Below are 13,092 nucleotides of genomic sequence, written 5' to 3' on the forward strand. Positions count from 1 at the left end.
TCTCTTTGAATCCTTACTTTTTAAAGTGAGAACTGATAGGAAACCATGTGATCCAAAACCCTTTGTTTCATTCATTTTTGTGGAAAAGAAAAGGGGTATCTTGGACTGAGGCGGTCAAAAAGAGGAGGAGAGAGTCCCCATCTAATCTTTATTTACAGAGATAAGGACACGGGCTTGATTCTAATGCGCTTTATCTATTGTCTTTTGCTTTTCTTTGCCTCCAATTACTATTAAGGGGATGGGATCATGGCCTCTGATCAAAATATTAATAAGATGGTAACTCGAGCACTTTTGGCTCATAGGTTTTTGACTTCACAGATGGAGAAGGTGAGACGAAATAAAATGATGAATGATAATAAAAGGAAATTTGGGGTGGTACTTTATTGTTAATTTTGAGGGAACTTGAAGAAAGTACCTTAATCCGGCATTTGAAACACGTATAGGTACTACTGAGTATTGCTTCTTCGCGGTAGTATGATGAGATGAGAAGTCTATGTTGGACATCTGGTAAAAAGCCCATGTTGGAAGTGGTGAGCATTAAGTGGGAGACTTGTAGTTCAAAGTTTACAGTTCATCAAGAACTCAGAAAAGAATTGGTTTTTCTTCAACTTCAGTCAACCAATAAACCGTTCCTCAACAAATCAGTCCACAATCTACAAATGATCTTCCTATAGTTCGAAGAAGCAGTTTGAGCAATATGATAAAAAAAGCACAAGCTGCTCTGAGCTGGGGTCTGCGAAGCTTTTACCTGGAATTCACAAACCCGCACGCTACTTATCAACGATCCGTAGCCAAACATGTGTTCCGAATGGTAAGAAGGAAGGGGGCTAAATTGAGGATGAGCAATGCAGAGCAAACAGTCTACATTTGACCACCAAGAAGCTGAAGATGAATACTTCCCATGATGTCTACTTTAGAGTCACAAACAACAAGCGAAATGAGGGATGAGTTGGATGATATAGAGAGGGAGAGACTGTCAGTAAGTGGTTTCGAATTCAAGACCTTTCACTTGCACTTGGTAATATATGTGTATATATATATATATATATATATATATATATATATATGAAAGACGAAAAATGAGAATGCTTGTAACTGCATAGAAGCAAAACAAAAACTAACAAACTATTGTTGATTTTTAGAAAGTGACTCTTATTTTGACTAAAAAGTGAAAATATAACATTAACAATGACACTGATGGAGTATGTGCTTTCGACTAATTCATGACTTTCTTCACTAATGGATTTTGTCTTTAGGAACAAGAGCAACTCGAACTAAAATAGATATTAAAACTCTGCCAAATCTGTTATACGGGCTTGAAAAAATTAAGCTCAACTGAATTAATTCCACAAAACATCTAATTATTTGGTAAAATGTACAAATAGTTGCAAGAACCTGCTATTGCCACATGAATTGGACGCATTGTTTGGTCACCATAAGATTTGAACATTGTATGAGAAAATGTCTAGAAAAATTTATCACAATTGTTTGTTTTGAAAAAAGTAACTGGAAGTGTAACAGGCAAACACCTCTTGACCTTCAAATTGTGCAATTTGGAGAATTTGCGAATTTGAAGCCCAGGTTTCGGATTGGTGCCAGCTAACTCTCTGGTATACATGGGCAATTAGGAAAATTCAACTTTTGATGTCTAAAGTTTTGCATTAGGATGACCTACGATGTTTGTGAAGAGCGGCATTTGAAAGCCTAAATCAAATGATCTCGCAAGTGTTTCATCAAAAACGGCTGCAAGATGGTTATCCAACTTAGAATACTTGAGCAACTGGTAAAACGAGTTCAGTGGATGAAACATTCCGGATCTGTAATCCTCAGACGCCTCATTTTCATGAATGGAACCCTGCTAGTTAGATTCTAGAATGATACCAGATGGAGACCCTTATAAGCATAGTAGTTTTATTAGATGAAACCAGAATTATTCAATCACCATACCACCGACCCATGCAGTTAGTTACAAATTAATCAAGAAACTTAACACGAACGCAGAATCAAGAACAAATTAATCCCCCATAGACCAAAACTATTCCGTTAGGAGTAAAACATGTACTAATTGCGCTCATTAATCAAGAAACTTCCTGAAGAAAAAAATGCCAATTAACAATCACACCCAGAAACACAGAGTGATAGGCAAACAGAACGTTACATGGAATAACTAACGCAATGATACAAATCAGCACGAAAATTTGTCATATTCATATGACTCAAACAACAAGTACTCCACATCAGGAAAATACTAGAGTAATTACTAAAATTATCATGAAAATGAGATTATATGAAGAAGAAGAATGAGGAATTACGTGTCAGGGGCACCATGCAAACAGAGGTTAAGGTGATGAATCCTCCAGGCCAAGTCTGCATGAAAGTCGTAAGTGGATGGATGAAGAACATAGGCAAGCCACCCCAGAAGTGGTCAGCAGCTGCAAGCAGAGAATCAGATAGACTTTTCTGATGAAAGCCCATCTCAGGTTATTAGGATCTTCAACCATTCTTGGGAAAATCTGAACATTTTGGAAACAACCCAGAAAATTTGAATGGGATTCTGGAATCTTTGTAGTGTTTGGGGGAAGTGCAGAGTAGTAAGGTGGATAGCAGAGAATTGGTGCTTGGTGATGCAATATATTATCATTGACTTTCGGCATTTTTCACTTGGGATTTTTTAAAATTCAGAAATTTGCAGTTGGCAGAGTTATAATTTTGATCTTTATGTTTTGGAATTTGGGCCAGTATCATATAAATCCCTCATTTCTGTGCCCTCATATTTCACAAGAAGTTCCCTATAGTTTTTTTTTTCTTTCCAAAATTGAAGTCTAGTGCGTCATATCTTGATTTTCATAAATTTAGCTTTAAATGTTCTCATGTGATGCGTGTAATTATATTAAAGTAAGATCAAATGTGTGAAAGTTGTATAAGAGAGATTGAAAAAAAATAAAGTAGTACAAAACAAAAACACTGTGTGTAAAATGGCTATCCATATTCTTTGATATTGTTGGATGATTCAGAGTCTTTTGCTTTGAGAGGTCTAATATTTCATGTTTTGAGTATACTAATTCTTTATAATTTTAGGAGTATTTACTGAGTTTTTAAAATATTTGGTTATATTAGATTCCTGTTAATTGTTAGGATACGCATGAGAGAAGAATTATAATTTTTGGAGAAATTTATAAAGTTTGCTAGCGAAAGTCAATGAGATGAGATTTACAGCCACGAAATATTTATTCTGATTCAAGATGGTGCTTGCGGAAAATGTTGTTGCGATTTACAGCCATGGAGATACTACTGATTTGTCTTCAATTTATTGATTACTTGAACTCATTGATCCTCGTCTGCAGCCTACGGTTTTGGTCAATGTGTTTACACTCAACGTCTTATTACTCTTAATTTCCTTTAGTTTTCATCTTCAATTCAGTCGTAATTTTCTTGACTCCTTATTAAGTATCATTTATTGCAAGTTGAAAATGAAACTTTGCATTCAATAATCGAGTATTTGAGAAGGATTAAATTGTTGCATCTCCAAGACATGTGTCTTACAAAGAATACTTTTCCATTTTGCTTTTATACTTTGTTCAGATTAATCTTCATTCAAGTGTTTTCCTTGACAACGTCTATTCACACTTACCAATCTTTGTGCAGGTTCATTCAACATAGCTTAGAAAATAGTGAAATCTTTTAGTGAAGACATCAGGAGCAGTGTATGGCTACTATGACAGAATGGGACATGAACAAATGACCATCTCTTCGCAGTAATGGTGACACCTATAACAGCATATTTGGTCTACTTATGCTATATATATTTAAGGAAGCGAAAACCAAAGAGAAGAAGAGTTTTTTATGTATACTACTAAAGAATTTTTAGACTAAGAATATTATGTATACATGTGCCTTTATGTGCATATTTTTTTTTGTTGCATCTATGCGTTTATTAAAGCACAGAAAATATAGCTGAAGAAAGAGTAGATAGAACATTTTTAGTTGGAGCAGTCCAGCCACTCGGAGTTTCAATCTAACCGGTTTTGAATTCCTCTCTTCCTTTAGAGGTGCAAATAGTTCTTTTATAATATTTATACTTGTCACTTGTAAGTGAGTATAAATTGTACATAGAATTATGCAAAACAAAGTCTTCAAAAATATGGTAAAGATTTTTTATGTAGCCAAAGAATTAATCAGCAAAGTTTTCATGCACAAATTTGTCACCAAGTTTTTCTTCTAGCATGAAGAATATACTATTGAGTTGTTCTGTTCTAAGATTAAAATCCATTGGAAAGCATATAACTAGGGTGGGCTTAAGCAATAACTGAACACGTTAATGCTTATTTATTCAACAAATCCTTAATGCTTATTTATTCAACAAATCCTAGTTGAACAAAGTGGTATTTCCATATTCGTTGCGTATTATGATTTTGAAATTCTATTTTAATGAATTTGGATACAAAAATTATTTCAAATATAAATTTACTTGGTCACCACCACATTGTATAGTCCTCACCCTAGAATCAGAATTATCCTTGTTAGAGGAGTGATTAGGCGGGGACCTAGAGCTTGTTGGTTCCCTAATTGAAGTAACCCTTATTGCCTTATCATCGTCATCTCCAGATTCTACAATGCCACTAAGAGTTGCTGCCGGAATTGGAGTTGATTGCCACTAAGAGTTGTTGCTGCAATTGGAGTTGCCTTGAGGGGAGTCACTGTAGTGTCTAGCAAACTCCTTTCTTCTTGAGTCTGATGCGACCAAGAGCTTGTTTGATCCCTAATTGAAGTACCCGTCATTGTTTTCTTATGAATCACTTTCATGCTAGAATTGGCACTTTTTTGATTTCAAGAATTTGTTTAGTTAAGGAATCATCATCACAAGAGGATGACTCGGAAGGGGGAAGGGATGACTCAAGAGGCTTGTCCATGATTGAGGTTCTTGGCAGATGGAGATATTGGTTCGGAGAAATGCAGATGGAGATTCTTGGATTCTTGGTGGATGGAAATTTTGGTTTCAAGAAATGCAGAAGGAGAGGAGAATATTGATTTTTTGGTATTGAACGTTTGAAGAATGGATCAAAATAGAAGTGCTTATATAGGTTTGTATTTCTGGTTGTGACCGTTGATTATTTTAAAAAATGATATTGGGTTGTCTTTCGTGGTTTCGAGATTTGTTATAGGAGGCGTAATGATGGTAGAATGATGTCGTCTTAGTCTATCTAATTATTTGTTACTATGCTGAAATTGCAGTGTTTTGCAATTAGGGTTTTGATATTGCAATGTTTTGGCAAACAAAATAAAATATGGGCAAATTCGTCATTGATGCGTAGCAATTTACATAACAAGAAATAGAGTATCGAGTACACCATACTAATATTCCCTGATATATTTGATTAATTCAAAGTCTAAAAACCTTGACCTTCAATTGCGTTGACACTAGCTTTAATTTGGTTGAGTGACGATTTCGCAAAAATAGCCTTAGCCCTACTAATATCTTTTCTCAACATAAGTGTACAAGGAAGGAACAGTCCTATGCTATTTTTTTTTATTTTTTTTGTTTCTAAAAATCAGAGGAGTAGAGTCTAAGATGATGAACAGAGGACTGAAGTTACAGAGTGAATTTCAGTTATGCGACCTGTGCGATGTATATTTTTTTTAAACGCTGATTTTTACAAAATTACATTTGCCTAATATAAGATGTCATTATTACTACACAATGATACATATACTAATATTAATAAAAATTCATCAATGCATAATATCAATCTGATTATGTCTTGTACTATTTTTCATTACAGCCTCAATTAACTCTTTGTACGAGTGCTTCTAGACCAAATAAATTTTAAAACCCTCCAAATAATTTCTTAAGAATAACACCTTATTTACTAATTACCATATGCACTAATCCAAAAGCATGCATAACCATAAGATGAAAAAGCCAAAAAACTAATGTATAAGGGAATTGGTCATTGACTCATGATCCGAATACTCGTGATATATATTTCCAGTTGTGTTATGTTGAATTCTTGGTAGAAAGTATAAAATCCCAGCACAATAACCTCTTTCAATTTCATGAAATGACACTGGTGAGCTCGAGATATACTACTATTACAAATATATTAGTTCCTCTCATTACATTTGTTTCATACATGTGTAAAAAAAAAAAAAAAAACCCAAAAAAATGAAAAAAAGCATAGCAACTACATTTTTGGAAGTCATAATTAATATTGAATCTACCAATATCAAGAAGCGAAAGCGAATCAAAGCAAGATGGCAACGAACACTCTTGACGATCCTTTTACACTTCCTTTTTCTTCTACTCAGCAGCTAAAGATGGCCTAAAGCTAACCATTTATTCACCGTCAAGGATACTTAAGAATGCCAAAAATAGATTAACGATGTCAGAATAAAGTGCAGTTGCAGCTAGGAGGTATTCATCATAGTCAAAACGCTTGATCAGGTTGTCAGTGTCGTATATCAGGAAACCACTAAACACCAGCGCTGCTGCAGATCCAGCTATCAGTGACCCTAATCTTCCCATGGGAAAGAGGATCTGTTTATCCACAAAATGAAAAACAAAATGTTAAACCAGTCCAAGAACTTGCTTATGATGCAGACAATAACTTTGTTATAGACATCTAGTGCGTGGAAGAAGATAGAAGTTTAGGGTTTATTCTATTTTATTTTTTTTAATGTATTTGAAATTGTGTGTTTTTGAAGTTTTTTTTTTTTTTTTTTTTGGGAATTTGTTAATGTAGATCCCACGAACAAAAAAGTTCGTGAGAAAAACAGCAAATCCAAACCAGCTCTTAGCTCTACCCTAAGGTGATGTACCCATTTGTCTATCTAGTGCAAATAAATCCTTAATTGGACTTGTGAATTATGTTGTTTAATTATTTAAATTCATGCCATGTAGATGTAGTGATGGTCATCAAGGAAAATATCAAAAACTATATATGCACTCTACTCTTTTTTCTTTTTTTTCATCAAAAACTACCCTATTGTGGTGAATTTAAGCTCTTTCATGCATTATACATTCATAGGCATATTTCCAATTGCATTATATTTTACTCTTGGTAGAATCTACGCATGGAGTTTTAAATAGTGTTTAACATATGCTTAAATAAACCGATTGATTAGTTATGGATAATATTATACCAATTACATTATAAGCTAAGTGAAATAGAAATGAATCAGAAACATGAAGAGTCTAATGTAACATACTCGAATAACACTAAAAGCAATGAGCACCAGAAGGGCGCAGAGTAAGAATGGCCCCAAAAAGCTAAAATCCTGGCCTCTTTTTGCTGCCCAGAATGTGTAGAGGGTAAGACCAGCAGTCACCAGCACCGTTAGAGCAGCTGCTTGCAAGACAATTTCACCTATAACCACAGCTCAGTTAGCAAAAATTTGGCCTTCCTGCTTAAACTATGTTAATAAGAATTGTTTAACCTTTTAACCTCAATTAACCTCATTGAAACTTCATAAACCAACATAAGAAAGTGCTATACTTGGATGTTACTAAGCTTTGATGATTTATTAATACTGCGGTTCTGGCAAAGGTAAAATAAAAAGGAAATTAGTGGGTTTAGTTTTGCATTAATTACCTCTTCTATAGGCGCAAGCCACTCCAATCATGAATGACATGGACAGGGTGAAGAGAAGCGCTAACACGTAGTTCCATGGATGTTTATTGCCAAAGCAGCTCATCAACAAAGATGCTGCAGTAGTAGTATTAGTATGAAAAACATTTTTAATAACAACGAATGCAAGAATTAAATAGAACTATAAATATGTGTAAAAGCTCAAACAGATAAGCACCCTTTTATTGGTTGATTGTAGGATATTTTTACAAGAAAAGTTTTAGTTAATTAAATCATCTTTTTAGCTTAAAAACAGGGGTTATTGGCCTTGCTCTCAAATAAAGCAATGTAAAAAATAAATTGCAATGCGAAGTCATTGAAGGTACTGAGAGGAGGAGAGAAGCCTACGTCATAATGTGGCTTTTGATAATGATGATGATGGTAATAATAATAATAAGACTAAAATGTGTAATAATGAATTAAAAACACTAAAATCTTGGGCTGGTCCGACCATCCTTTTTTTAGGAGGTTACAACTTACACATAAAAATATGCGTAAATTGCGACTGACATTGCGATTAAAATCTTGGAGACGCTTTTGAAAACCAAATATTAAGGTTCAAGTTTGGAGGAAAAACAATTCCAATTAAGACCATTGTAATTAACCATCCGATCAAGAAAAGATAAAAAGTACAAAAATTTTAGGAGAATAAGGATGTAGCTGGGGAGGTAGAATGAAGTTTACATATGAGGGTGAGAATGCAAGCCACAAGGATGAAGACCCAGCCAAGTGGATTTGCTATCAGAAAATGTTTGATGGTAGGGTTGAAAAACATCACCATCCCCACAGCAAAGCTGCAAAGCAATTGCATGCATAAAAGCACGTAAACTTTCCTGATAAAAGCCCATCTCATCTGTGGATTTTCCATCATCCCCGGATAGAGTTGGCCATTGTTGGCATTTTCAACATCTCCACCTTTTCTTGAAAATCCTCCCATTTGAATTTGCCTTGGAGGAAAACAAATCCAATGAAAAATTGACCTCTTTTGTTGTTCTTTTCTTCTTTCTTTGGGTCTAACTGAGGGGTTTATTTACATAAACACACATATATATCAACCCAACCAAAAAGAGTTGATATATACAAAATGCATGCACAAAATGACTTTAATGGCTAGGTGTAAAATTGGGATGCAACAGTTGAGTTTTGAAAGATGTATTTTGTCTGGCAAGGAAGAGGGAGAGCTGAAGGAATATAGTTCTTTGGATTCTTGAAAGATGTAAAAGAATGCGAAGGAGGGAAGGTTGAAATTCTCTATATATACTCCGATATATTAGGAAAATTGTTTGACGCTGGAGTATATATGGATTGGTGGTTTTTCTAGAACCAGAAAAACTCACCGCAAACAGTACCCCCATTTTTGGCCAAAAAGACTTCCCCAACAACCATGGCTGATTGCACACCCTCTAATTTTCAGAGCATTTTTAGTTTAATGATTCTTTAGTTAAAAACTTATTATTAAATGATTCTTTAGTTACAATTCTTTCAACTATGTTTTCTTGCAAGAATTTTCATATATGGGCAAATGGTTTTTGTGTGGGAAAAAAAAGAATTTAATGAAGCATTATGGAAGTTGTTTTGCATCATGTAAGAGCATATATTTAGGAGTATATTTTAAAAATAAAAATAAAAATAGTGTTTTTTTTTGGGTGTTTTTGTGTTTTTGTGGGGGGGGGGGGGGGAAGGGGTTGCTAAACTTTATAGGTGCTTTCATGTATTTGGATGGTGGAAAATGGAATCCTAGTTAAGCCAAAGGTTATCCTGCAAAACTATTTTTTTTTTTTGGTGTGGTTACGCTATGCATTTTAAACATTGTCAGAAAACTGATTTGCGCAATTTGGAAAACAATCTAGAATTAAATTAAAGTTGCTTCTCATTCTTGTGGCTAAAAGAGAGAGAGAGGGAGGAAGATAAAAAAAAAAAAAGACACATCTAAATAACTATCAATTAATGCAACAAAGCATACAAGAGTTGAGAATTTTCTCAATACTCCATAATAGATGGAGTAGCATTTAAGCATGATGTAAAACATCCTTGACTTGAGGGTGTACAAAAAAATATCTAGTACACCATAAAAAGTAGGGTAGAGGTTTCTTGGTTTCCCACACAAGTGAAAAAGACACTAGAAAACATAGAATGTGGGGCTATAAAGGCCACAGAAAAGTGGACTTATCCCCCAGTAGTGAGGACCATATAGCAGCACACTTTGAGAGCAAGGGAAGAAAGAAACCAGAAGTTCAAAGAACTTGACCGACAGTCATGGCTTCTTTGTCTTCCCCGGCAATCTCTACTTCTACAAATGTGTTTGAATATGGAAATTTCACCACTGAGTTGATAAAAGTTGAACAAGGGCCCTGCTGCAGAAAAGCTGCTGAACAAACTTTACCTCCTCCAAAGCCACTCTTAATTGGGACACCATCAGAAGCTGGAGTGTTCCCTGTTCTGCTGTTCCTTCATGGCTATCTTTTTCTCAACTCTTTCTACTCCGAGCTTGTTCAACATATTGCTTCTCATGGATTCATCGTGGTTGCCCCACAGGTCATCAAGTCTCAACTGTATCTAGCTCGTCCTGTTTTACACTAATTAGTGAATGATTAAAAGCTGAGTATAGTGCTATTTCACCCATTTGTTCACATTCCGATTCCAATTAAATTTTGCATTCAGAATATGCTTGAAACATACTGTTGTAAGTGTTAGCTTCGAATCTGGCTGTTAGTACTTTGTAATTCACATCTTGCTCATCAGATATATGTAAAATTGGCTTGCTCTGTATCTGCCATCTGCACAAAAATGTGCCGGTCCATTTGATTGGCTGTACAGATATTTGGAAGTTGTTATACGAACAATTTTGCAGGTTTCTTCATCTAATCGTTTTCAGGGATAGGTAAGTAATGAAAAAGAATATCATTTTCCGGGGCAAGGCCATGGGTTTTAATGCCATTTTCTCTTGCATTTTCTTGTGCTGTCCATGAATTTGGATATTCTTTTTTCTTTTTGGGTCAAACTCAATTTAAATTTCTGTTCAGCTCATGTTTTGAATCCAGAACCTATAAAAAAAGGTAATGCAGTCAAAGGAAACATTATTAATGAGCTTTGTGAAGCTTTACAGAACTGTAATATCTGTTAGTACAGCTCAATCTAGTAATATCTGGATTGTTCTAGTAGTGGTTCAAATTCTTAGCCCTTTAGGTCTGTTCTTATAACTGTTGAATGATCAAGATTGAACAATAAAACTCCCTGTACTAATCACAAATGGCCCCAATATGAAATTGCTGTTTGTTTGGCTGACATTTTCCTACATCCACCTTGTTCCAGTTATATAGTGTGGCAGGACCTGATTCAACCAAAGAAATCGAGTCCACTGCTGCAATAACAAACTGGTTTTCAGAAGGACTACAGGCTTGCCTTCCATCACATGTTAGGCCGAACTTATCAAAGCTGGCGCTATCCGGCCATAGTCGCGGAGGCAAAGTGGCTTTTGCAGTGGCTCTGGGAAAGGCAATCACTTCATTAAAATTCTCAGCCTTGATAGGAGTTGATCCTGTTGATGGAATGGACAAAGGGAAACAAACACCCCCGCCAATTCTCACTTACATTCCTCATTCCTTCAATATTGATATGGCTGTATTAGTCATCGGATCAGGCTTAGGTGAAGTAAAAAGGAACCCGCTGTTTCCACCTTGTGCTCCAAAAGGGGTGAATCATGAGGACTTCTTCAATGAATGTCAAAAGCCGGCATATCACTTTGTTGCCAAGGACTATGGCCATGTTGATATGCTGAATGATGACACAACTGGGATTCGAGGAAATACCACATATTGTTTGTGTAAGAATGGTGTATCCAGAGAACCCATGAGGAGATTTGTTGCAGGAATTAGTGTTGCATTCTTGAGAGCTTACTTGGAAGACAATTCCAGCGACTTGGAGGCCATTAAGGATGGACAATTAGTAGCACCTGTGGTGCTTCAAAAAGCTGATTTTCTATTATAAATTGTGTGATTTAGTTGCCTAATAAAAGGAATCATCCCATTTGTTAGCAGAAATTATACTAAAGATTGGAGCAGCAGCTTCAAATCTAGTAGTATTCCTTTTGATGGTGCCTACATATATATAATAGCAACAAAAACAAATGTTCTGTGTTACACGAAGCATATTATTTTCACTCTCTCTCTCTCTCGTGATAGCTGTTTCCTTTTATTGAGTAGAATTTATGTGAGAACCCGAAAATTTTGCTTATTTTATTTATTTTATTGGCTCAAATAAGTATTTACTCACCCGATTTCTCCGATTATTATTTTCTAACATTTTTAGGCATAATTAAATGTATCCATAGCTTAGTTATATTTTTAAAACGATTCGTTTCGAAAATTAATTTCTGAAGGCTTGTTAAGTGAAAGTAGTAAATACGCGACTGGAGTAAATAATCGATTTGAGAAATTACATATATTTTGAATTTATTTTATTTTCTTGAGTTATTAAAAAAATAATAATAATTTTATGTGAAAAATAATATAATCGTGCTAAACTATTAAATTACGTGGTTTTGTTTTATTAAATTAATATTTCTTGAGTTAAATTAATTTCATTGCCTTAATATTAATTCTTTGAATCTCGATAACTAGTTTTAATCATTAATAATGTTAAGTGTTAATAGGAACCTTAGCATTAAGATAAAGTCGACAAATTTAGATAAAATTGTTACAAGTATACTTAGTATACTTAGGACGTTAAAACTTCGATAATCGAACCTTTGCGAGATTAGTATATTATTGGGTGTTAGTCCCACAGACAACCAAGAGGGGGGGGTGAATTGGTTTGATTAAAATCTTAACCAAGTTTATGCACTTTTTCGTTAATGAAAATTTACCTTCCTTTTTAGTAATGATCAACCAAGTAGATTAGAAGACAATAGCAATATTGATCGGAGAAGCAAGTATAGATAAGCAATGAAGATTTTATTAAACAGAAATGTAAAATAGAGAAACAAACCAAGTGTCTACCAAGCTTTACCCAAACTTGAAGACCAAACACAAGGAAGAGCAACTTCTCTTTGATGAAAGTCGATCAACTAGATGTACAATGGAGGGAGCACTTCCTCCTTGCCCTAAGCCTCACTTAGTCAAGCCAAGAAGTTTTACAATCACTCAGAAAACCCTCAACAGAGCTACACTAAAGATCCTTTCACTCACAAAAGAAAAGCTCAACAGAAATTCACACCACTTTAAAACAAATCTGCTTTGGAGACTATTTTCTAGCTAAAATATCTCACTAGATCTTGTAAACAAAGTGTGCAAAAGTCCCTACTTCGTTCAGACCAGTTTTATTTTAAAGGGAACCAGAAATGGGCTTCATCAATGCTTCCAACGGATAGAAGGCAGCTGAAGAGTCAACTAGCCGTTGGGGCTGTCGGACGTCCGACGATCGAATCATCGTCCGAACCAATCGTCCGATGATAGCCAAGTTGAGGTTC

At 35.0% G+C, this 13,092-nt stretch overlaps 2 protein-coding genes across 2 annotated transcripts; one reads left to right on the forward strand and one right to left on the reverse strand.

The window, feature by feature from the left end:
• Positions 1-6,315: 6,315 nt before the first annotated feature.
• LOC113737918 (protein LIFEGUARD 1-like) lies at positions 6,316-8,562 on the reverse strand. The gene is made up of 4 exons (XM_027265055.2): positions 8,310-8,562; positions 7,590-7,703; positions 7,207-7,364; positions 6,316-6,535 (listed from the first exon to the last, which is right to left on the reverse strand). The coding sequence occupies exons 1-4, from the start codon at positions 8,560-8,562 to the stop codon at positions 6,335-6,337; spliced, it is 726 nt and encodes a 241-aa protein (XP_027120856.1). The 3' UTR covers positions 6,316-6,334.
• Positions 8,563-9,782: 1,220 nt separating this feature from the next.
• On the forward strand, positions 9,783-11,764 carry LOC113737919 (chlorophyllase-2-like). Its single transcript, XM_072084371.1, has 2 exons — positions 9,783-10,160; positions 10,938-11,764. Exons 1-2 carry the CDS (start codon positions 9,882-9,884, stop codon positions 11,610-11,612), a joined length of 954 nt encoding a protein of 317 aa, XP_071940472.1. The 5' UTR covers positions 9,783-9,881; the 3' UTR covers positions 11,613-11,764.
• Positions 11,765-13,092: the final 1,328 nt, after the last annotated feature.

Source organism: Coffea arabica, chromosome 3e, assembly GCF_036785885.1.
Source record: "Coffea arabica cultivar ET-39 chromosome 3e, Coffea Arabica ET-39 HiFi, whole genome shotgun sequence".
NCBI classification, from domain to species: Eukaryota; Viridiplantae; Streptophyta; class Magnoliopsida; order Gentianales; family Rubiaceae; genus Coffea; species Coffea arabica.